The sequence below is a fragment of the Electrona antarctica genome (assembly GCF_951216825.1).
Source record: "Electrona antarctica genome assembly, chromosome: 10".
NCBI lineage: Eukaryota > Metazoa > Chordata > Actinopteri > Myctophiformes > Myctophidae > Electrona > Electrona antarctica.
In genome coordinates, this window is record NC_136791.1 from 22,708,748 (window position 1) to 22,731,247 (window position 22,500).

Genomic DNA, 22,500 nt, shown 5'->3' on the forward strand with positions numbered 1-22,500 from the left:
TCTGGACTCGGTTGTTGGTCCTCTCTCTCTCTCTCTCTCTCGCTCTCTCTCTCTCTCTCTCTCTCTCTCTCGCTCGCTCTCTCTCTCTCTCTCTCTCTCTCTCGACGATTTCCTGTTTTGATCGCTCCCGGTATACAGCACGTTATCATGAATTATGTACTTTCGGCGCCCATACCCGACGGGCCATCGTGGTTTCAATGATTCTATTGTTACGAGCCGAGGACTACATTATAAGACACATTATCTTCAAAAAGCCCCACCTCGCCCCATCCCATCCATCCCACCCCAACGAGAAAGAAGAAGACGTGTCTGGAATGCGGCTGACAAAAGCACTCAGTCGTCTTGAAATCGGATGAGTCTGACAGGATGTGAGCCCATCTAAAGAGCGGCCGCGGGCGGAGGAGGAGGAGGAGGGGAGGAGGAGGACAGGCTGCTCCTCGCTGCCGCTCTTAGCCCAGGTGTGATGAAAGTCTGAGACGCCGCAGCAGACGCAGCAGCTCTGCCCACGTCTCGGATTTCCCCCTCCCCCCGCCGAACGAACTCGTCTGCTGACGGACAACTCTTGCCAGTTGGCAGACAAAACGCCAGGGAGGGAAGTGATGGCCCCATTGTTGCCCTTTCCCATCTGCCCGCTGCGTGGCACCGCCGTATCGGGTGACGATACCTTTACATGATATTAGATGTTGTGGCGAAGAAGGGCTTGCAGTCGTGGAGGCTTAGCCAACGACAAGAGACCAGATTCATCTTCCAGTGAAGGCGACGGGGGCGGGAGATTGACCCAATAAGACCTGAGGCCCATTCTGCAAAATATGCCTTCTAGTCAGGGAATATTATCAGAATTATGTCAAGTCTGGGAATACATTTCTTACCAAGAATTTTCATCAACAATGACTGTTTGTAAAGGTGTCCACTAACATATCCCACATTGGTTTCTATTCAGCCACCCTAGGGGAATTTTTGACAGCTGCTGAAAGTTGGGGTACCATCAACAACCAATATAAGGCTAAATGTTCTAAATTTAATTATGCTTTAAGTAGCATGTGACGTTCATGATTCTGAATCCATTCCAAGCATTAGTTTTGCATGAAAAACACTCCTTGGGCTAAAAACGTCCCTAGCCGTCATCACAAATGTGATGAGGTCAGCACATTTGGGCACATTTTGGGCAAGAGGCTATGGCCGAATTTAGCCCAAGGAGTGTTTTTCGTGCAAAACTAATGCTATTATGAAAACCCCCTAGTTTGACACGTCACATGCTACTTAAAGTATAATACAATTTAGAACATGTTGGTTGTTGATGGTACCCCAACTTTCAGCAGCTGTCAAAAATTCCCCTAGGGTGGCTGAATAGAAACCAATGTGGGCTATGCTTGCAGACACCCTTACAAACACATTGGTGAAGAAAACTCTTGGTAAGAAATGTATTGCCAGATTTTATTAATATCCCCTGACTATTCTGAATCACTAGTTCTCAAACTTGTTCTGTTTGTGTTTGGCCACGGATCCCCATCTGAAAATGATTTGTGGCAGGAAAGCCCAGAAAAGAAGATTTGTGTTAAAAGTTTAAACATAAAAACACGTAAGTTGATAATAATAGCTTCATAATAATAGCTTCATAATAATAGCTTAATAATAATAGCGTTCTCGGTTTTAATGGGAATCCAATAAAATGTATTAGCGTTTCAAGGTCCACGTCGCAAGTTTGAATCTTCTGGTAGAATGCGTTTTTGGAAGCTGGCCTCGTCTATATCATGACCTGGTTATTGTATATGAGGAAAACATAATCAAATGTATGATGAAATCTGACACACACACACACACACACACACACACACACACACACACACACACACACACACACACACACACACACACACACACACACACACACACACACACACACACACACACACACACACACACACACACACACACACACACACACACACACACACACACACAAAGCCAGTGAGAAAGAAAGAGCAGTGGGGGTGCGAAGAGAGAGAAGTATCAAGGATCCGGTCTATGTCTAAGTGCTTTGTTGGCGGTCTACTATGACAGTACATCCTGTATTCACGCCATCCCACTCGACTCAGGGATTTTTTTCAATTCATTTTAGGTTCATAATTAATAATTGTGTTTTAAGAAGTTGTCCCGAGATGTACATTTTTGTTTTGTAATGATGACTTACAGCTCAACTGGATGTCTTAATGGAGCTTTATGACCCACTGGTGCTGATTCAACATCATGAACGTGCACAGTACAGTACAGTACAGTACAGTACAGTACAGTACAGTACAGTACAGTACAGTACAGTACAGTAAAAAGCAGGTAGAGCAGTCCTGGGCAGCGAAGCCATGAATCTGTCAGGTTTCTGTTCAGTGCCAACGACCTAAAGGTTCAACAGCAGATAGTAATAGTCTCCCTAATGTCAGACAATTCAGTCAGACACCGAGATCCCCTTTGGGTGTATCGTCAAAGTCAAAGAGAATATTGCGGTTGGGCAGAAACCAGGTACAGGCATCTACCAGGAACCAGGTACAGGCAGAAACCAGGTACAGGCATCTCTGAGCCTCTAGTCTTCCTGGGGTAACCAGGTACAGGCATCTCCATATTTTAACTTTTTCGTTGTTTTTGTAAATGAATGCCCTGCTTGAATGATCACACTACAGCGCCACACAACAGTATGAAATGAAATGAAATGAAATGATTACTATATTTACCCAGGGTATCTGGGCTAAGCTCAATAACTTGTTTCCAGCCAGGCCCTGCTCATAGAACATTTAATCGTAGTGGTTCAATGCCTTGTTCAAGGCCACTTCAGCGGTGGTAATTTTAACGTGTCGGACTGCTGATTCGAACTGGCGACCTTCCGGTATCAAGACCGCTCCGCAATCCGTTCGGCCACCGCTGCCACCAGTATCAAAAGTAGCGTATCTACAAGATCTCCTCGACAGGGTCCTTGACACGAAAACATCTGGGAAACCACTGACTTTAATAGAGCCGAACGGCAACTTGCATCACAACAAAAAAAGACAAGTCCACAGGTGCTTGGGTCCCACACTGAGACGGTGCAGGCGTGGTATTTAGTCTCTTCAACCCAGTCCAGTGTCCATCTGAACTCTTCATGTCAAAGCCCTCACATCTCCCTGAACCCTTCTGGCTCTATCTTGGGCGCGATACCCTAAACTTCTTTGCCATATTTTACTATCTTGAAAAACATGAAAATAGTTCAACTAGCCGATCACGTTGTGATCTTGTAGATCGGCTATTTTAAAATGTTTTTCAAAATAGTAAAAATAATTACAAATAGGTTTAGGGGTGAAGGGTAAGGGTTGGCGCAAGATATAGCACTTCATGCCGAACCCCGCACATCTCCCCGTGAATGACGGATGAATGCCACACGAGTGTCACTTGACCCCGCCGGCCCCACCATGACCCCCGGTGCACCCTGGGATAGCAGCAGGCTGGCCCCGCGGGTGCTTTCAAACACCTCTAGTGATGAAGGAGACTGTCGATGTCCACCTCGCCCCCTTTCTGTCTCTCTCGCTCTCTCTCTCTCTCTCTCTCTCATCTTGTGTTTTTTTTGTCCTCCTCTATTCACACCCTGAGTTGGATAAAAAGGGAGAACGGGCCTCTCGACTAGTAGGAAAACGAAGGGACGAGTGGCCATTGAATGTGTGTGTGTCTGTGTGTGAGGGTTGGAGGGGGTATAGAGGTGGCACTCACGTTTGCTCAATGCAGTGTGTGTGTGTGTGTGTGTGTGTGTGTGTGTGTGTGTGTGTGTGTGTGTGTGTGTGTGTGTGTGTGTGTGTGTGTGTGTGTGCATTACTTTTAATTAAATGTCCCCACAACTATTTAGAACTAGTAGATAAACTGCGCTGTGTCCTTGTAGGACTATTTCCGGTGTACGACACTGGCATGCAACTAAGTATAACCCTAAAAACCTAAGGGTAATGCTGCATTCACATGGGATCCGGCAAGCGGTAGACGGCAAACTGGAAGTCATGGACGGGAGCAGGACGGTAAACGGGACAGGACGGCACGGCAGCCCGGCAGCCAGAACCGGCGACGGTAAACGGCAGACGGCATCAATGTTCCGTGCCATCCAGCAGGTGGTGCCGTTTGTCGTCTACAGCTTGCCTGATCCCATGTGACTGCAGCATTTAAGGTTTAAAATGGCAAAAGAGAACAGGTAAAAATGGTCATTATAACAATAAAATACAAAAATGTTGATGTCCTCACAGGTATAGTAACAGAAATGTGCATGCGTGTGCATGTGCGTGTGAGAGAGAGAGAGAGTGTGTTGTGTAAAGAACACTTGAAGCTCTCAGATGAATAGAACAGCTCAAGGAGCTCTGAAGTCTTTCAGAAGACAACCAATAAACTAAGTGGGAAGCTACCGGTGGTGGGGAGTACAATTACTCAACCGGTGGTGGGGAGTACATTTACTCAACCGGTGGTGGGAAGTACATTTACTAAAGTTCAAGTGTAATGGTACGTTTACTTGAGTATTTCCATTTCCAAATGTTTTGGGGAAAAACTTCTGCATAATGACTACTTTTTGGTACTTAAAGCATATACCGCTGCTGTCAGGCAGATAAAGCTTATTTCCATATTTTATTGTTTTTATTATTTTTTTGTAAATTGACACCCTACTGGCCTACTTGAACATAATATTACAGTGTCACACAAAAGCATCAAAAGTAGCAGATCCTATTTACATGCCGGATACATCAAAATGTACATGTATGTTTAATCATTGCTACATCAATAAAAATAAAGTAGCAGATCCTATTTACATGCCGGATACATCAAAATGTACATGTATGTTTAATCATTGCTACATCAATAAAAATAAAGTAGCAGATCCGCCATACGACACGTTTCGAGCTTGTAGACGTGCTACTTTTGCCAATTTTTGAGTACAGACTACAAAGTCCGACAACCAATAGTCTGACAGCCAATAGTCTGACAGCCGGACTAGCGCTCAAACATGTGCTGCTCCCGTGCTTGCGGTTAGGTTAGGGTTTGAGGTTGTTTGAGATGGAGGTTTGTCCGGGTAGCTCAGTCGGTAGAGCTCTCGCCTTTGGACCACAACTTCATGGGTTCGATCACGGGCACCGCCAACTCAGCGAATGAGTATAGCACGGCTTGGTACAGCAAGTCGTGCGGGAAGTACTGGGACCTGATGGTAGGTGTGGCGCTCCACCTCAGCAATCCATCTCCCAGGGGTCTATAGCGCATTGTAACAGGGACAGACTCCCGCGTGTTACCGGCTGATACAGACAATAAGCTACTCCCGACCTTCTCCTTCTTGAGGTAGGTTGTCGGTCTAATGACCAATAATAGTGTCGGAACTAAAGCCTCAAGCCTGTAACCGGGAAGGTAGAGCAAGAGTTCAGACTGCCTGACTGACCAAATGAGATTAACCACAGTCATGACAAACGGCTACACACTGCATGGACAATCCTCTTCAGCTGAGCTGCAGAAGTGGTGGAAAAAGTACTCACACTTTTTACTTATAGGTAAGTGAGAGTATCAATACAGCAATATCAAAATAGCAATATTGAAAGGTATCAAAATATCAAAGTAGAAAGTACTCATTATGCAGAATGTCGCATTTCACAAGTTTTCAAATGTATAAAAAGTATACAATTATTTTGAAAATAACAGATCTACAAGTAAATCCGTCTATTATACAAATGGCCGTAATGTATACTGTATATAATAGGACTGAAATGGGTAATGCATTTTTGTAATACTAATCTAAATCTACAATGTAACTAGTAACTAAAGTTTCCTAATAATTGTAGTGGAGTGAAGTACAATATTTGCCTCACAGATGTAGTGCCCCCCCCCCCCCCCCCCCCCTGGGGGACCACTGGGGGGGGGGTCCTTGCCCGGTACCCCTCTTTGAGAACCACCGTACAGCGTAGTGGAGCACCTTCTGCAGACAGACTGGATGCGTGTGGCGCTCTCTCTCTCCTTCTGTGTGGAACTGTGCATGGGTTCTCTTCACTGTCACTCAGACGTGAGGCTCCCTGACACCCTAAGCTCTTAATGCAGGAGATTTGACTGGTTAATCCCCTGGAAAGCCCGCCTTTTTGTTCCTCAGGTGGAGGAGTCACACACTGCGGGGCAAACGACCCCCCCCCCCCCCCCACAGACACACACACACACACACAGTACTGTATATTAGTACATGGTTTGTTTTTTACTTTAGTGGGGTATTTCCAATTTTCAGTACTTTTACTTCTACTCCACTACATCTACGAAGACAATAATTATTTAAATTATATTATTATTTTATTTTTTACAACCTATTTTTTTCACCCAGTGTCAATTATCTAATGTAATCCTGGGCGCTTCTTTTCATCGGATGTAGCGCTTGGAAGGAACACGTTATTCTGACCAGTTCCTTTCCCCTCCATCAGGCGCAACGGCTGGCCAGGGGAGGTAGTTTAGAGACCAGGATTACTGCATGTTTTTTGTAAGGATACCTACCCTAGGGGACACGGGGAGAACATGCAAACTCCACACAGAAAGGCCCTTTCGCCAACCCCCCCTCGGGTATGGGCACTGATGCCGCGGAGGAGAGAACACGCCCCCAGCACCCACAGCGTCCCCAGCGGGAATCGAACCCAGGACCTTCTAGCTGTGAGGCGACAGCACTACCGACTGCCACCGTGTCCCCAAATTATATTATTTATTAGTTACTAGTTACTTTTTTATTACTATAAACATACATTAACCACAAAGATTTTTGTATACATTTTGAAAACTTGAAATGGAACATTCCGCATAATGAGAACACTTTTACTTTTGGTACTTTAAAGTAGCCCATATTTTGTGCCAATACTTTTGTACTTTTACTAAAGTAAATTCTCATTACCACTTTTACTTGTAACATAGTATTTCTACATTGTGGTACTAATATTTTTACTCGAGTAAAAATCTTTAGTACTTCTTCAACCACTGCCCCCCTTCCCCCTTTCCCCCCGAAAAAAACCACGCTCTCAGCCACTCCATGGCTGGCTGGCTGGCTCTCCTGCAGCCATCCCGCATGCATAACGTGACGGGCATAATTCAACTTTTTATGTAGGCTATTTTTTATTTCCCCCACCATTAAATCAATGCCTTAATTCGTCACACTTCGGTACAAAAGTAGCAGAAAATAGCCCATCTGCAAGACCAACAAGCTATTTTGGTTATTCCCCACCAAAAATAACAAAAGTGAAAGTGCAGGCTTCATTTAACCAATGGAAAGTGTTTACGAGAGCTTGTAAGTAACAACGCGGGTTCTTTATTTCCAAATTTCCTCAAAATAACAGTCTTTGACATGCAAGGTTTCCACCCGACGTTGAAGATAAGCTACAAGGTGGAGGTGTCAAACCTACCTGCCCCCCCTCCCCACACACACACACACCTGACCCGCGCATAGCCCTCGGGGACATTAATTATAGAACAGCCCGACTTGTTGAGAGGAGAGGAGAGCAGGTAGACAGACAGACAGACAGAGGGGGAGAAAGAGGGGGAGAAAGAGAAGAGAGAGATAAAAGTGAAGAGGATAAGACAAATGCTGAGATGTTGTTACAGAAGCTGTCACCTCCTAATCATGTCCTCCTCGCTGCGAAAGAGGTGATGCCGAGTTTGAACTCGATCAGGTTTCCTCCGTTCATCATCACAGGGGGGGTTGAGAGGGGAGGGGGGGGGGGGGGGGGGTCCAGCTTTTCCTTTCACATGGATTACATTTAAAATGTCTCATCCTGGCGTGGTTCAGTAAAGATGGTCCTGACTGTTTCCCCTTCTATGACACAGAGCATGTCATAGAATTAAACACTTAACCTGGCCTCCTATACTCCCCATTCTGGGCCTTAGAAGAAAGTAGTGAAAATAGCCGATCAACACATCGTGAGTTTCAACAACAAAATCTAGTTTTGGGTCCCAGCAGGGAGAGGCGCAGTTCCCCATCTGAAAATATGTTGTTCCAGGGACCACCCAGAAGCAAAGATTTGAGTTAAAAACGTTCGCTCTGAAAGAATATATAATCAAAGATTTGCATTTACTTTTTCACGATTTTTCAAAAATAGCAGAACTACAGTACAGTAGGCCTACGTACAGCACAAATACAGTACAGCACCACTCTGTTTTTTCTTTTTTAAGTAAACGTATAGCAACACCACAAAGTAGGAATCCCTTAAAGTTAGTAAAAGGCACTTTTACTGGAGTAAAAGTACAAAATTATTGGTGTCAAAATATGCTCTACTTACAGTACCAAAGTAAAAGCACTTACAATTGTAAAACAAACATCAAACAAACAAACAAACAAACAAACAAACAAACACACAAAAGAAACATAAAACATCACATCATGACTTGTACTGCAGATTACTGTATATTACTTGAAAGTAAAGTTTTCAAGTAAAGTATAAAAGTACAATTGACGTAGTGGAGTAGAAGTATAAATTATTGGAAAATGGAAATACTTGAGTAAAGTAAAAGTGTCTCAAAATGTGACTTAAGTGCAGTACTTGAGTAGATCCATGTAGTCGTACGTCCCACCACTGCAGGCACACAGAGCCATGCTGAAGTGTCTGTGTCTGTGTGTGTGTGTGTGTGTGTGTGTGTGTGTGTGTGTGTGTGTGTGTGTGTGTGTGTGTGTGTGTGTGTGTGTGTGTGTGTGGGCGCGCGCGCGCGTGTGTGTGTGTGTGTGTGCGCGCGCGTGCGTGCGAATGGCCCTGTGTACTCAGCAAACACGGACAGGCATCAAGCTGCCAGCGCGCGATCAAAGCCGCCTGTCCAAACAAAATGGAGACTTCTCCCTTTGAACATCGCCGCGTCAGATAAGACGACTCGGCACACGGTCATTCGATTCCCTGTCGTCTCGACAGCTCCCGTTTCTAATGGACCGAGGTGGATTTCACAAAACGCAAAACAACCGAGAGGTCAACGCATTTGAAGGTTACCCCCCACCCTCCTTTCCCCATCCCGTCTGGGGAAATCGAAATAAATAACGCGGTGGGTGTGTGTGTGTGTGTGCCTATTCTTTGTCAGGCGAGTGTCTTAATGATGCAGAGTTAACACATACTAAATAACAGCGTCTCCCCGCGCGCCTTGCGCACACTGACAGCCTCAGAAATAATTGACCAACGCGCTCCAAACTGAGACGCAGCAGGCAGAGAATTCAATCCTCCAGCTGACAGAACCCATTGAGCATGTCACCAGATTTTTGCATTATACACAAAGCAATGTCAGGTCAGGGATGCGGCCCCCATGCTAGGTATTTGCGATTGCATCTCTGAGGGTAAATTACCTGGGCTCTCCATAATATGGTCTAGTTAACTAATTTCCTGACAGCACACACCGTCTCACACAAGAAAAGTCTCCGATTTACGGCCTGTCAAAAAGCATGATGGACTGTTCCTCCTGGCCCCCCCACACACTCACTCACTCTCGCCAACAATACCCCCTCCCTCCCGCTTTTCTTTTCTCCAAATACTTGGCAGCCTCTCATCTAAGAGCCTCATATCCAATATCCTCTCTCAGTGCGCTGAGGACATCTCTAATTCTAGACAAAGACGTACAGCTGAAAGTGAACAAAAAGAAACATAACCTTATTATGTTTGAAGGCTATCAGCAGTGTGTCATTACATCCACAGTTCCCATGCAGGAATTACTGCAGGGGGGAGGCGGGGGCTGTTAAAGCAACGCAACATGGATCTAAAAAAGAAAAGCAGGAAGACAAAACAAGGAAATCCATTATCCCGAACTGAGCCGTTGCCACATTGACAGGGACACACACATACAGTATATGGTGTCCTGTCATTTTGTTGTTATACACGTGTAAATCATTCTGTCTTTTCTGACAGAACAGAGGAGCTCCTGACAACCTAGAACCCAAACGGGGGGTCACCGGGGGAAACCCGATCCGTGGGCAGACAAAGCCAGAGTTTTACCTGCCCGAGCGCGACCTGCCACCGATAGCGACGCGCATGACAAAAGCCAACGGTGGCTTGTGTGAAGACTACAAACCCCCCCCAGGCTATAACCGTGTACAGGGACAATACGGGACGGGGGATCCTATGAATTCCCCCCAAGCCACCCCCCCCCCCCCCCCCACCGCCCTCAACCGCCAGCAAGGACCTCAGCCAGCGTCTGTTTAAAAGTTCACAATGCCGCGCCAAAGTCCGTCTCCCCTTCCTCTCCGTCCTTTTCTTCCTCCCCCGGCCTCCATTCAGCCGGCCGGCCAGCCGGACGGGAGGGCGGGCGGCGTGGCCAATCGCCACCGCCTCCACAATGACAGTAGGTGGAAACGCTATCTTTCATTACACCGAGTATAAATAGTGTAATCTATCAGCCCTGCCAATCAGGATGATTGATTATGGGCTGTCACGGGAGGAGAGTGACACATTAGAAAAGTTTGGTTAACAATGCCTGTGGCTGGTGCGCGGAGGAGGCCCTCGCTTAGCTGCCACCTCCCAGCCCAGTGATTAATGTGTTGTCAGCCTGTAATCCCACACCCACACTTAATGAGGCAAGAATTTATCATCTGGGCAGAGTGGCAGATGTCACGGGGAAAGGAATCCAAGTGGCTGGAAACAATATACTTCTTTTTTCCCCCCCTCTCTATCCCGTAGCCTGACATGTCTGACAAGCTCTAAAAACCACAAAGAAGGCCTCTGTAAGCACAAACTTCAATGGGGTGGGACACTCAGAGCTGGCTGGCGTCCTCTCTCATACTTACTCTCTCTCTCTCTCACTCTTTGTCTCTCCTGAAAGTCAACAACTACTGCTGCTGCTGACAGACGAGTCATGCTGTCCTCCTGTTGTGACTGGGGCATGTATGACCAATAGAAACATATTAAATGGGGTGGAAGTATAGTATTGAAAAATATATTAATAATAATAAAAACATTGGTTAAAAAGGTTAATGCTCTAAGTTTGCTAGTAACCGTTGCTATGAGTTTTTGCTCAGTAACTCTAAGTCTTCTACAAAAATACATTTGAATCAGGTCGGGATAGCGATGTTGTCCAACCAGGAGAGAGAACACCACAAGGAAGTACGATCAACTTACAGTACATGTTTGTGTGTTTCAGTTCCGATTTCATCTGCTCATTGTTTTGGGTTCACTTCCAGTTGCACTTCAACTGAGTTGTTGTTATCCCGACCTGATCATTTATTTATATATAGCTACAAGAATACAACACTAATTTTAACAAAGCATATATATATATATATGTATGTATGTATCATACGAACCGGAAAAGTCAAACTTTTAATTTGTAGACAGCCGTGCGCTTATCTAGCGGAGATTATAAGCTACAGCATCAGCAACGCTCATTACCGTCATCATGTGACACTCGCACGTCGCAAAGCAACAACGGCACTACTTTTCATCATCTGATAAAAATCAGAATCTTTGGGATTATAATAAGTGAGCCGGGGCCAAAGATGAGAATCGACTTCAAAGCCATTCATAATGTGAGCGTTGAGACGATGGCGATTAACATCAACCAGAAGAGGGGGAGAGAGACAGTGAGAGACAAACAAATAGCTGTTTTGCTACATACCCAAAGTTTGGCACGCAACCCAGAAACCTCCCCAGTGGAGGGGTTTAAGACTTGACACAAAGTGTTACTCACAACTCAGAAAAACACACAAATATACGCCAGCTGTCTGTCAAATGGGGTCGCTCGCAGCATCTCTGTGTCACCACAAGCAATAGAGAGAAAATTGGCACGATTTCCGCCTTATAAGGGCCATGGTCACGACTGGGACTCTGTGGCTCTGTAAAAGCCGAACGTAGCCGTGCGTGCCACAAATAGCCAGAGCTACAAGCGCACAGCGTGTCACACCTGTGACGCGCTGTGAGCTTGTAGCTCTGGCTATCTCAGGCTGAAGTGTGAATCGAGGTGGGGCGGCTTATAGCGGCTAAAAGCACCCGTTTGATAAGTAGTGTAACCGAAGTGAGAAAATCCCTGCCGTTATTATAATACTGTAGCTGGATCTTCATGGGATCCGTATGGGTTTTCACCGGTGACACCGTGGTGGGGCTATATAGATGACAGGGGCTCATTCTTAACGGAGAAAGAGAGAGGCTGTGAGTCATGGAGGACTTGTTCAGCATGTACACCGTACGAACACACCACACCACACCGCGCAGCGATCACTCCAATCGGTGTTCGGTGACGCCTCGGTCTTGAATATCCCGTTTGCGTGCAGTTTCCTGTTTTTTGTTTAAAAAATAAGAAAAAGAACAGGGCTTCGATTTCGAGAAACTTTACACTAAAAAGGAACATTCCTGAAGACTTAAATCCGAGATTGGGCAACAATAAGGGGAGCTCTGTAAAATGCCACGCTCGGATGGCTCAATGTTATCGCTACAATAAAATGAACGGCATGCGTATACGTTATTTTTATGGACTAACAAGGGGGAAAAAAGAGAAAGAAGGCTCGCCTCTCAATAATCACATAATTTGTCAAAGTTTATGAAAACTCTATATCAGTAAAGGGAGAGAGAGAGAGAGAGAGAGAGAGAGAGAGAGAGACGTGATTACTGCTGACCAGGGTTCGACTCGTTTTTGACAGGCCTCAAACCCCACCACTAAACACAGGAGACGGCAAGACAACAAATGCTTCACCACAGAGACTCACCATGTTTCCAATGCCAGCAGAGAGAGAGAAAGAGAAAGAGAGAGAGAGAGAGAGAGAGAGAGAGAGAGAGAGAGAGAGAGAGAGAAAGGGGGAAAATCAGTTAATATAACCCGGGCTGCGCCAACGTCTAATAAAAAGCCTTTAAACACACACACACACACACACACACACACACACACACACACACACACACACACACACACACACACACACACACACCACACGTGTTTGTTTTTATGCCGTGCATTTGGCCAAAAGTGAGGAACACATCCATCATGGCTCTCGCGTTGAAAGTGACGCGACTCTCGGGTCACGCATCCCCATGTCTCCGGGCTTTGAACGAGCTCTGTAAATCAATCCTGGCACTATTACTTACAATTAAATGTGCTTTAAAGTTTTACTGTGTGTTTATGATGTGCAGGGCCTGGAAGATTTATGTGGACATTGTGACTCACTCCCTCTAATTGCCGTTGTTTTCCGGGACTCTAACCCCCGCCTGACCTCTCCTCTCCCCAGCTGCCAGAGCACTCTGGCCCGGGATGGGGGGCTGGGGGGGGGGGGCTGGGGGGGCTGTCAGCACCGGGCCCAACGCCGGACGGGCCCGACACCTCATAGTCTAAACCAGATACATATCGGTCGCTGTCGGGCGCAAACCTCCTATCTTCATATTCTAACTTTCGGTGTTTTTTTTATTTTCCCCCGTAAATGAACACCCCCAAGTGATCATATTACAGCGTCACCAAAAAAAGCATATCCGCAAGCCCAAAACGTGCCACGAAGCGACTCGCTTCGAGCTTGTAGATCTGCTACTTTTGCTGCTTTTTTGAATAGTTTTTGGACATATGAGGTTTCCACCCCCGACAGACAGCGACACAAACATTGAGAAACACACACACTTGTACCTGAGGAGCATGGAACACACACACGTGTACCTGAGGAGCATGGAACACACACACGTGTACCTGAGGAGCATGGAACACACCCACGTGTACCTGAGGAGCATGGAACACGGCTCTCTGGATTTATCTGGCACGAGGGACGCAGCATCTTTCAACTATCGGGGGGAAACTAAACACGTCCAACATATTTTAAACAGACACAACTTTCGTGGGATGAAGATGTCCTTAAATGACAGAGAACAGCGTTTCCTCGAGTGATGCAATTAGCGGAATTTAAGACTTTCGTGCTTTCTGTGTGTGTGGGGGGTGGGGGAGTGGGGGGAATTGAGAGGAAGCAGATCATACAATCGACTCGATCCATCAGCGTGTTTATTTGTCCAAACATAAAGCAGGCAGGAGCCTATTATGGTTACATATCGCTCACTACTACCACTCAATCCATAATGCTGGCCTTGCTCCATCCATCCATACCGATTCAGGAATGTGTCAAGAACCAAAAGGAGGAGGAGAAATCAAGATGTATATAATGGCGTGCCCGGGGTGGAAATACAGAGAACTAGCGCGGTAATAAACTTGCTTCCACAGCAATCTGCCGGGGCTGTATATTTCTGCCCCTGTTGAGAGCCGTATTCTTCCCAGTTCCCTCCGAGGACACATTTGTTCAGCAAAAATGATTCAGCAAACCCACTGACGGCACATTCACAAAGCACAATATTGCATGCCGTTTGTTATGTTTGAGGTCTTTGGGGGAACTCATAATTCTCCGGCGCAGGGGGGGAAGGGGGGGGGGGGGGGACGTGGCAACATGGTTTACTGGTGGTGGCGCACACCGGATAGATCTGAGAAAGAGAGGGCCAACAACCGATCTGAAATATATCCCTTCATGTCTTTTTACGGAAGAGCTGCCAATGCGAAGAGAGGAAGAGAAAAGGCCGCAGTGATGTACAGGATCACAAAATGCCCCCATCATGGGTCTCTAAATTATCCACACAATCTATCTTAAGACGAGTTTACACACCGTCCTATGACAACAGCGCCGCACGTCGGAAAATAGCCGACCTGCAAGCTTGCAGCGAACAAAACAATTGAGATTTGGACCGGTCTCCTCCTCAGCGCAAACTCAAAATGAATGCCTGCTGCTGACTAAAACAGGTTAACGTCTGCAAAAAAAAAGAAAAAACACACACACACACTCCAAAGATCCACTTGAGGACTTTCCTGGCTCTGTCACTGTCAATTCCAGCGACGAGCCGTTACCCCGCGCGCAGCAGAGGCTCATGGGACATCGGGGGGAGCTGGCTCGAGCCACCCTGCAATGCAGTCTGCTTTGCATTATACACAGAGGGGGGGGGGGGGGGGGGGGAGAGAGAGAGAGAGCAACTTCTTGTCCCCGGCGCTAGAAAATCCAGTCAGGAAAATCACGCGTCCGGGCATAAATTTAAGTGACACCCGCTGAACGCTTATGTCACTGACGCGGCTACGTTACTGTACGGGGTCGTGTTTTAGCGGGAGATCGAGGGGTGGGAAGGGGAGGGGGGGAGGGGGAGTGCAGTCACTTATACCCGCTGCGAAAAAGGCTCTTTTCTAGCATGTGGCAAAGAAATGGAATGGGAGTATGTTGCTCTATAACTGGTTGTTATAGGAATGGGAGTATGTTGCTCTATAACTGGTTGAGAATCCGTTGTGCTTTTCTTTTTCCTTTTTTGTCGTCTCCGTTCTTCTAAGCGGGGCGCTTGGAGATCTGAAAACAGAGCACGTTGTCAAAGTGTTGTGATGATAGACATGGTCAGTACAGCCCCAAGGTTTCAGCAATATATGCTGTGGGCTCTGTGGCAGCGCGCGTGTATGTATGTGTGCCGCGTGTGTGCACGTGAGTGTGTGTGTGTGTGTGTGTGTGTGTGTGTGTGGGGGGGGGTAGGGTAGGAAAGACGCCAAAGTGTACCACATGTATTTTCCGAAAGTCCAAATGACTCTGCGTGGTTTAACGCCATCGCATTCCATGACCTCTAACTCCTGAAAGAGAATTATCGCATTATGGCATTCCAACACGCCCAATTTCCCAAAATACAGCTCAAGGCTTTTCCACTCTGACTCTGCTTAGTGTTGCGGTTTTTTTTTGGTGAATAGCCTCCGCTGAGTTTCTCCCTGTTTATTCCAGGTATTTATTCATCATGTTGTTGTCCCCCGGCTCCCTCGTCTCATTTGTCTCTTAACGTTTTTAGTTCCACTTTATTGTCCTTTCCACTCAGCAAATCCAATGAAACAAAGTCCCACAGGAGAAAATTACCCCCCTCTCGTATATGGTTGGAAGCAGACGAAAACACCAAAATATACAGATATGTCAGAGACAGCTTGTTGTCACCCACTTATGGTGTCATGACCACTCCAGCATGAAAGGACATGCACTCAATTAACACTTCAACCCTGGGGTCCCTGTTTTTGGCACATCATATAGTAATTATTTATTACGTGTTTTACTTTTTCAAAAATCTCCTTTTCAAATGTTATATAATATTATATATCCCCCACAATTACAACACAATTATATCTAAAGTCAAAAGAATCGTTTGTAAGTTGTTGAAATGAGCTGCAAAATCATCATCTGTGAGACAACTTCTACCTGCAGAAATATGGTGCTATTTTTATTTATTTTTTCCGACAAAGGTTGACTTTGTGATGGCTCAGAGCACTCTTAAGATTAAGACTTGATTCTGTTAAATCTGTACTTGCAAATGGCTTGACTGTGAACCCTTCTGTGTGTGTGTCTTTGTGTTTGCATGTGCATGTGCATGTGCATGTGCGTGCGTGCGTGCGTGCGTGCGTGCGTGCGTGCGTGCGTGAGTGCGTGCGTGCATGCGTGCGTGCGTATGTGTGTGCATGTGTATGTGTGTGCATGTGCATGTGCATGTGAATGCGCATGTGTGTTTTTTTGCTTTTTTTTCCTCCTGAAAACAACCAGCCATTTGGCTCTCTGGATGTGATTTAGGAGACATGGAAAACGTCGGGAATGTACGAAAAGTTATGCTATTCATATTGTACTAAAGTACCATAACTGCTTTATCAGAACCATGTGGCGGCTCACAGTGCCCTGCCATAATGGCATGATTGAAAAGCAGTTTAAACTGTGGTCACACTCCATTCTGACGTGACTCAACAGAGGTCTCCAGAGTTCAGCCCGCTGCCTCTGTCATAGCATGGCCGCTAACCGTCTCCAATATATCACGCTACGGGTATGATCTGATAGAGAACGGGGAGGCTCTTTCTGATTTACGCCCGCCATAAGAAGGGCATGCATCACTCCCGCTATAGGTTGCAGCTGCCCGTATGGAATAATAAGGCCGTCGTCACAATGTATCGATTGTGTGCGCGGCAGACGGCGGCGGGAAGATGGCGCGCGTCGGAAACGTTTGTCGAGGGAAACTTTGTTTCCATTCACAACAACGTTTGAAACTCTTATATCTGTATTTGTTTTTTAAAGATTAGTTTTTTTGGCTTTTGTGCCTTTATTGATAATTACAGTGAAGACGGACAGGAAAGAGGGAGAGAGAGAAGGGGAGAGCAAAGGTCGTCATGAACGGGACTCGAACACGCGACACGCTGTCAGGCCAGAGCCTATATGTGGCAGCGCCTGGACCACTTGGCCAGCGGGCGCCATATCTCTATATATATTTTAACTTTCTGTGTTTATTTTTTTCGTAATTGAACCCCCCGCTTGATCATACTATAGCGCCACACAAAATACTTTTGACGCTTTTGAATTTGAATCCTGTAAGAAACGGTATGGTTTCCACCCACCAGAGATCAATACACTTTGTTGTACTTCGAATAGTGAAAATAACAGATCTACTTAGCTCACAATGTGTCGCTTTGTGAACTCGTAGATCTGACCTTTTTTTTGGCAGAATGTCAATTTTAACCCAGTGTTTGCCCGTTATTTTTGCATAACGTTCACCTATTATGACACGCCCAGAATACGGTCGCTAAGGGTTCGCACGGTTATGAAATCAACTTCAAATGCAGCAGAATTTGACAGATAAATCCCCAAATTGCTTTGTTTGTCCCCCGCGTTTTATTTCTCCATTACAGACATTAATTGAGACTCAAAGGACATCTCATGAGACAGCGAGACAGCTAATTACCATGCTTTGTAATGAAGCTAATGCCAGACGCCGCCCGCCCCCCCTGCCGCGGTTATGAGCGACACCCCGCTGCACTAGACATAAAAGCAAAACACAAATATCTAATTACGCCATCGCCATCTCCCCCCACCCCCCACCCCATGCTTCTCCCATCTTGTCGGCGGCAGCACTCATGTCTTAATTGGTGACCCGCGCCATTGGTCAGCGTGCGACCGCTCCGATGATGGGAGCCAATTAGAGGCGAGAGGTACACATGCCCTGCCGCGGCGGCTACAGCCGACACATCATGTCTCATCTGACTCAAAACAAACGTTATTGGGGGTGTTTGTGTCGGGAGGGGGGGATCGGTGCCATTGACGTCCCAGGGGGCCTCGGCACGGGACATGTCCGGTCACACTCAAAACGTCTCTGTTCCAGAGTGGACCCTATACCTCACGCAGACCTACTCGAAAGCAGCCGAGCGGAAACAAGACATTTGGAGGGGAAAAAAGAGAGAGAAAAAAAATGTAAGTGCAAAGACGTTGAATATAATGAGAGGAAGGCACAATTACATCAAAGCTGTAACCTTTTACTTTGCGTAAGGAATAAATAATCATGTGCAGCATGGTTCAAAAACACAAACATATAAAACACACACACATCATGTCAACTGGAATCAGAGAGATTATCTGGGCTTTCATCTGAGGGCTGCAGCGACCAAAGCAAACATTTCTCTTCCACTGACAGGCTGTGTAAATAAAATCTTATAAAGTGACTCTCGCCTGCCAAAAAGCATTGTAAAGGTCCCCCCGCTTCCTTTTATATAAAGTGGATGAGCCGTGTTTTCACTTCGCTCGCCATCTACCAGACATGGCAGACCGGGGGGTTAAATTATTTCAATGTTTTAACTTTTCCTCGCTTGCCACTTGCACGAAAAGAATCGAGAACAAAGCGTCGCGTGAACTGACACCAAGACTATAGTACACCATCTTAGCTGATTGTCTGCGACGATAAATATTGTGTTTTCCCCGTTGCACTTTTAAACCCCCGCTTCAACTCGCATGCTTCTGATTTGTCATTTGGCAAGCGGCTTTGTTCTTCTCGCCACTCCGGATCCATCCTTACCTCCCGGGCTCTCTCTCTCTCTCTCTCTCTCGTCAGAGCAGAGAGCCCGTGGGGATCCATCCGGAGGAATGACAGACAAAGGGCCCGGCTTGATCCGTACAGTAAATATTTCATGATCCTGCAATTACACCAAATCAAGTCCGAGCCAAAGCTGTTCATTTGCACCACGCTGTCGCATGAGGGCTTTTGGCGAGAGAGAGGGTTATACGGGACAAGGAATGGTGTATATTTACCAACATCAACCCAGCTCTAATTAGTGCCGTGTCCCCAAAAACAAGGCGAGGAGGAGGAGGGGTGGTAACAGGAGACGGGAGGAATGAGTGCAACGGCCCGGGTGATAATTAAGCGGTTGTGACTGGCATGTACGTGCGCTGTCACTCCGATCGCCACCCGTGTCATACCGGGTGACACAACCGCAGCCGGACAGCCACACGTCCACTTTGATCTGGGCTCATGCATACAGAATGAGGTCAGTCTGCGGTCACATGCACACACACACACACACACACACACACACACACACAGACGCACGCGCGTGCACACGCACACGCACACACACACACACACACACACACACACACACACACACATGCACTCATGCATGGACGCACGCACACACACACATCAACATTTTAGGACTGCAATTTTATGAATTACATGATTTATGCACATTTTTAACTCCAACCCTATAGCTGAAGCCCACAAATAGCCATGTTGAGAGCTTGTAGATCTATTTTCAGTGTGCTGCTCCTCCGGTGCAGAACTGAGTACAAATCTGGCATAAATCTAACCTATAACCCCTAACCCCTAAATGTCTCATACTAACCTGAATCTTTTCCTAATTGTAAACACAAGACTAAATATCATTTTCAACCATTCTCTTGAGAGGATCATGTCTGTTTACATTTGGCCCTCACAACGCATGAGCTCGCACGCACTCACTCACTCACTCTCTTCGTCTTATTAAACGAACACTATCCTCAGAAGAGTGAATGTTTGAGAGAAAGACAGAGAGAGAGAGAGAGAGAGAGAGTGTGTGCTTGGTTGAGGCCTCTGTTCAAAGGGCCACAGCAGCGCCCCTGTAAGGAGAGATTGACACACGGCCGTGCACAGGACGAAAGGAGGGAGAGAGATGAAAGAAAAGAAAAGAAAGTGAAGAGAGGAAGGCGGTTGAATGTGACAAATTCGCCAGAGAGCGTGATCTGGTGAACTTCAGAGGAAAAAGGACCGCATTCAACACGTCTGGTGGCAGCAGCAGGAAGGAACGGGGACGGCTTAGCCTAACTCACCGTGTCAGACTTGGGCTTGACCACTTTCATGAACGCGCCTCTCGCCTTCGCCTCCGCCACTTCTCTCCTCGTCACCTTCCTGCTGTCGAGAAACTTCAGCCGAGGCAACTTGTGCAGAACAAAGTACCTGAGAGGAGAAAGAGAGAGAGAGAGAGAGAGAGAGAGAGAGAGAGAGAGAGAGATTGACAGATTGTGTGTGAGAGAGGGAGAGAAAAGAAAACAGTCTTAAAACATGTGTTTCACTGGTGTGTGCGGAAACCTTGAAACACGCGTGAAAACAAACAAACAAACTAATGAAAACAGCGTGGCATTTATTCGTGCAAAGCATGCTGGCATTAATCAATGTGACAGAAAACACCAACATACATCACGCGCAAGAAGAAGAAGAGAAGCCTTATTAACTATAATATTTAACAGCAATGCAGATTTCACGGCAACGATATCGGTTCTCGTATACACACACACACACACACATAATAACCTTCAAAAGGTGATAAAAATAAAAAGGACGACGCATATAAATAGAACGAAAGCAGATCCAACCCGTCTGCCAGAGAGCTGTCATTCTGCTAGCATCACATCAGATCTTTACAGACACTCTCCGTCTTTCATTGAGGGAGGGGGGGGGGGGGGGAGAAAAAACCGTCAGGAGATAATGGTCGGAATACATAGATGACAACAGATCCTTTCACAGGCAGGCGTGGATGGAGAAGGAGCCGGTGTGTCATGCTGGCGGGGCTGGCTGGCAGTCGAAAAAGACATGCAAGCAGTGCCTCTAAGTGAAGGGTGCGAAGGGACGTGGTGGATATGGGCACAGACAGGACCCGCGTGTGGGGAGAGGGGAGAGCCGTGACAAATTGATGATGGCGATGGTGATGAGGGGAAATGGCGTGCGCGCGCACACGCACACACACACACACACACACGCACGCACACGCACACACACACACACACACACACACACACACACACACACACACACACACACACACACACACACACACACACACACACACACAAAAGAGAAAAGGAACTTGTCAAGTTTTCAACACCTGAGGATTATGAGGTGGGCATGCGGAGGCTTCCCACCACTCCATTGACAATGACATTAACGTGTCTTAAGTAAAAACGAATGGCCCACGTTGCGGCAGCACGTTGCACTGCCACAATGTAGTGGGGGTTAATTGTGTTGGCAAAGAGGAGAGCGGAGTAGGGTTTGGGCGGGGCGACATTAAAGACATTATAGATCCCCCTTAATCAGGGGTGGGAAAGTAACTAAGTACACTTACTCGAGTACCGTACAATTTTACTTTTTTTGTTTTACTTATTTTACTTTAAATTTGAGCGGTTTTACTTTGGTGCTGTATTTTGACCCAATATACGTTTGTACTTACAGATCACACAGTAGGCCTGTTCCTATAACCCTAGGAACCCAGAGTGCAGTGCTGTCATGTTTGCTTATTATAAGCAACTTTGGACTTGTTTTTCTGTGAAGTAGTTTAGTAGTAAATATTGGGCACAGGTCCTGGGCCTGGTGAGATGTAGGAGGGGCCCGGACAGGAGTCAACCCATATTCTAGTCCTTTCATGCGCCATAAGCGTACCTCCCAGCCCTGGCAGAGTAGTTCTGGAGTGGTTCCAACGGATTGTGTGGCCCTGGTTTTTCCCTAATGGGACTGATTGAGGGTAGCTACTGGGACGTAAGTCGGGATTTGATCACCCCGGCTGGGTCGCCTGAGTGACGGGTATGATGTTCGAGAGACCCGAAACCCCGATGACCTTGGAATACATCACTGAGGATACGTCACAGGTGCATCCATGCGATGTTTATTGGTAGGTATGGGTTGGGACTCGGGGGGGTTGTTTCTAAAGTGTAGTTTCCAATGGTTCTTAAACATCTTCGTGTCAAGTACCCCAAAATAGAATTAATAAAATGTATTTGTCCCCAAACCCCATCTGAAAATGTTTCGTGGCAGTGGGCACCGTACCAGATTTGTGTTCAGACTTTTTTTGAAAATAGCAGATCTACAAGCTCGCATCGCGACACATAATACGTACACACAGTATAGATTTAAAGTGCTCATGTGGCCTATTAATAGTCACTTGTTTTCCTAGACCCGGTTGCCTATTTATATTTCTCTCACAAAAATCTGGCAACACTGGTAGAGTGCCCCCGTGCAATGCGTTCATGCAGCACAACCAATCCAGATCCCCCGTCCCCTGTCCCCCGTTACTCCCTTCCTGCACCTCTCTCTCCCCCCGTTAAAAGGGCCTGGGCCCTCTTGTTCAGGACAGCATTTCCATGATGAAACGTGAGGATGCCCTTGGGAGACATGCAGAGAGGTCATTGTGAGCAGGTGACCCGCCCATCACCGGGTCACGGCGGATGACAAGGCTCTGTCAGCCGGAGGG

At 46.6% G+C, this 22,500-nt stretch overlaps 1 protein-coding gene across 1 annotated transcript in view; it reads right to left on the bottom strand.

Moving 5' to 3' along the window:
• lrmda (leucine rich melanocyte differentiation associated) overlaps positions 1-22,500 on the bottom strand; it is a 299,326-nt gene that overhangs the window by 61,228 nt on the left and 215,598 nt on the right. The window contains exon 5 of the mRNA XM_079513038.1: positions 20,090-20,216. Within this exon, the coding sequence (XP_079369164.1) occupies positions 20,090-20,216 (127 nt within the window). The remainder of the gene's footprint in view (positions 1-20,089; positions 20,217-22,500) is intronic.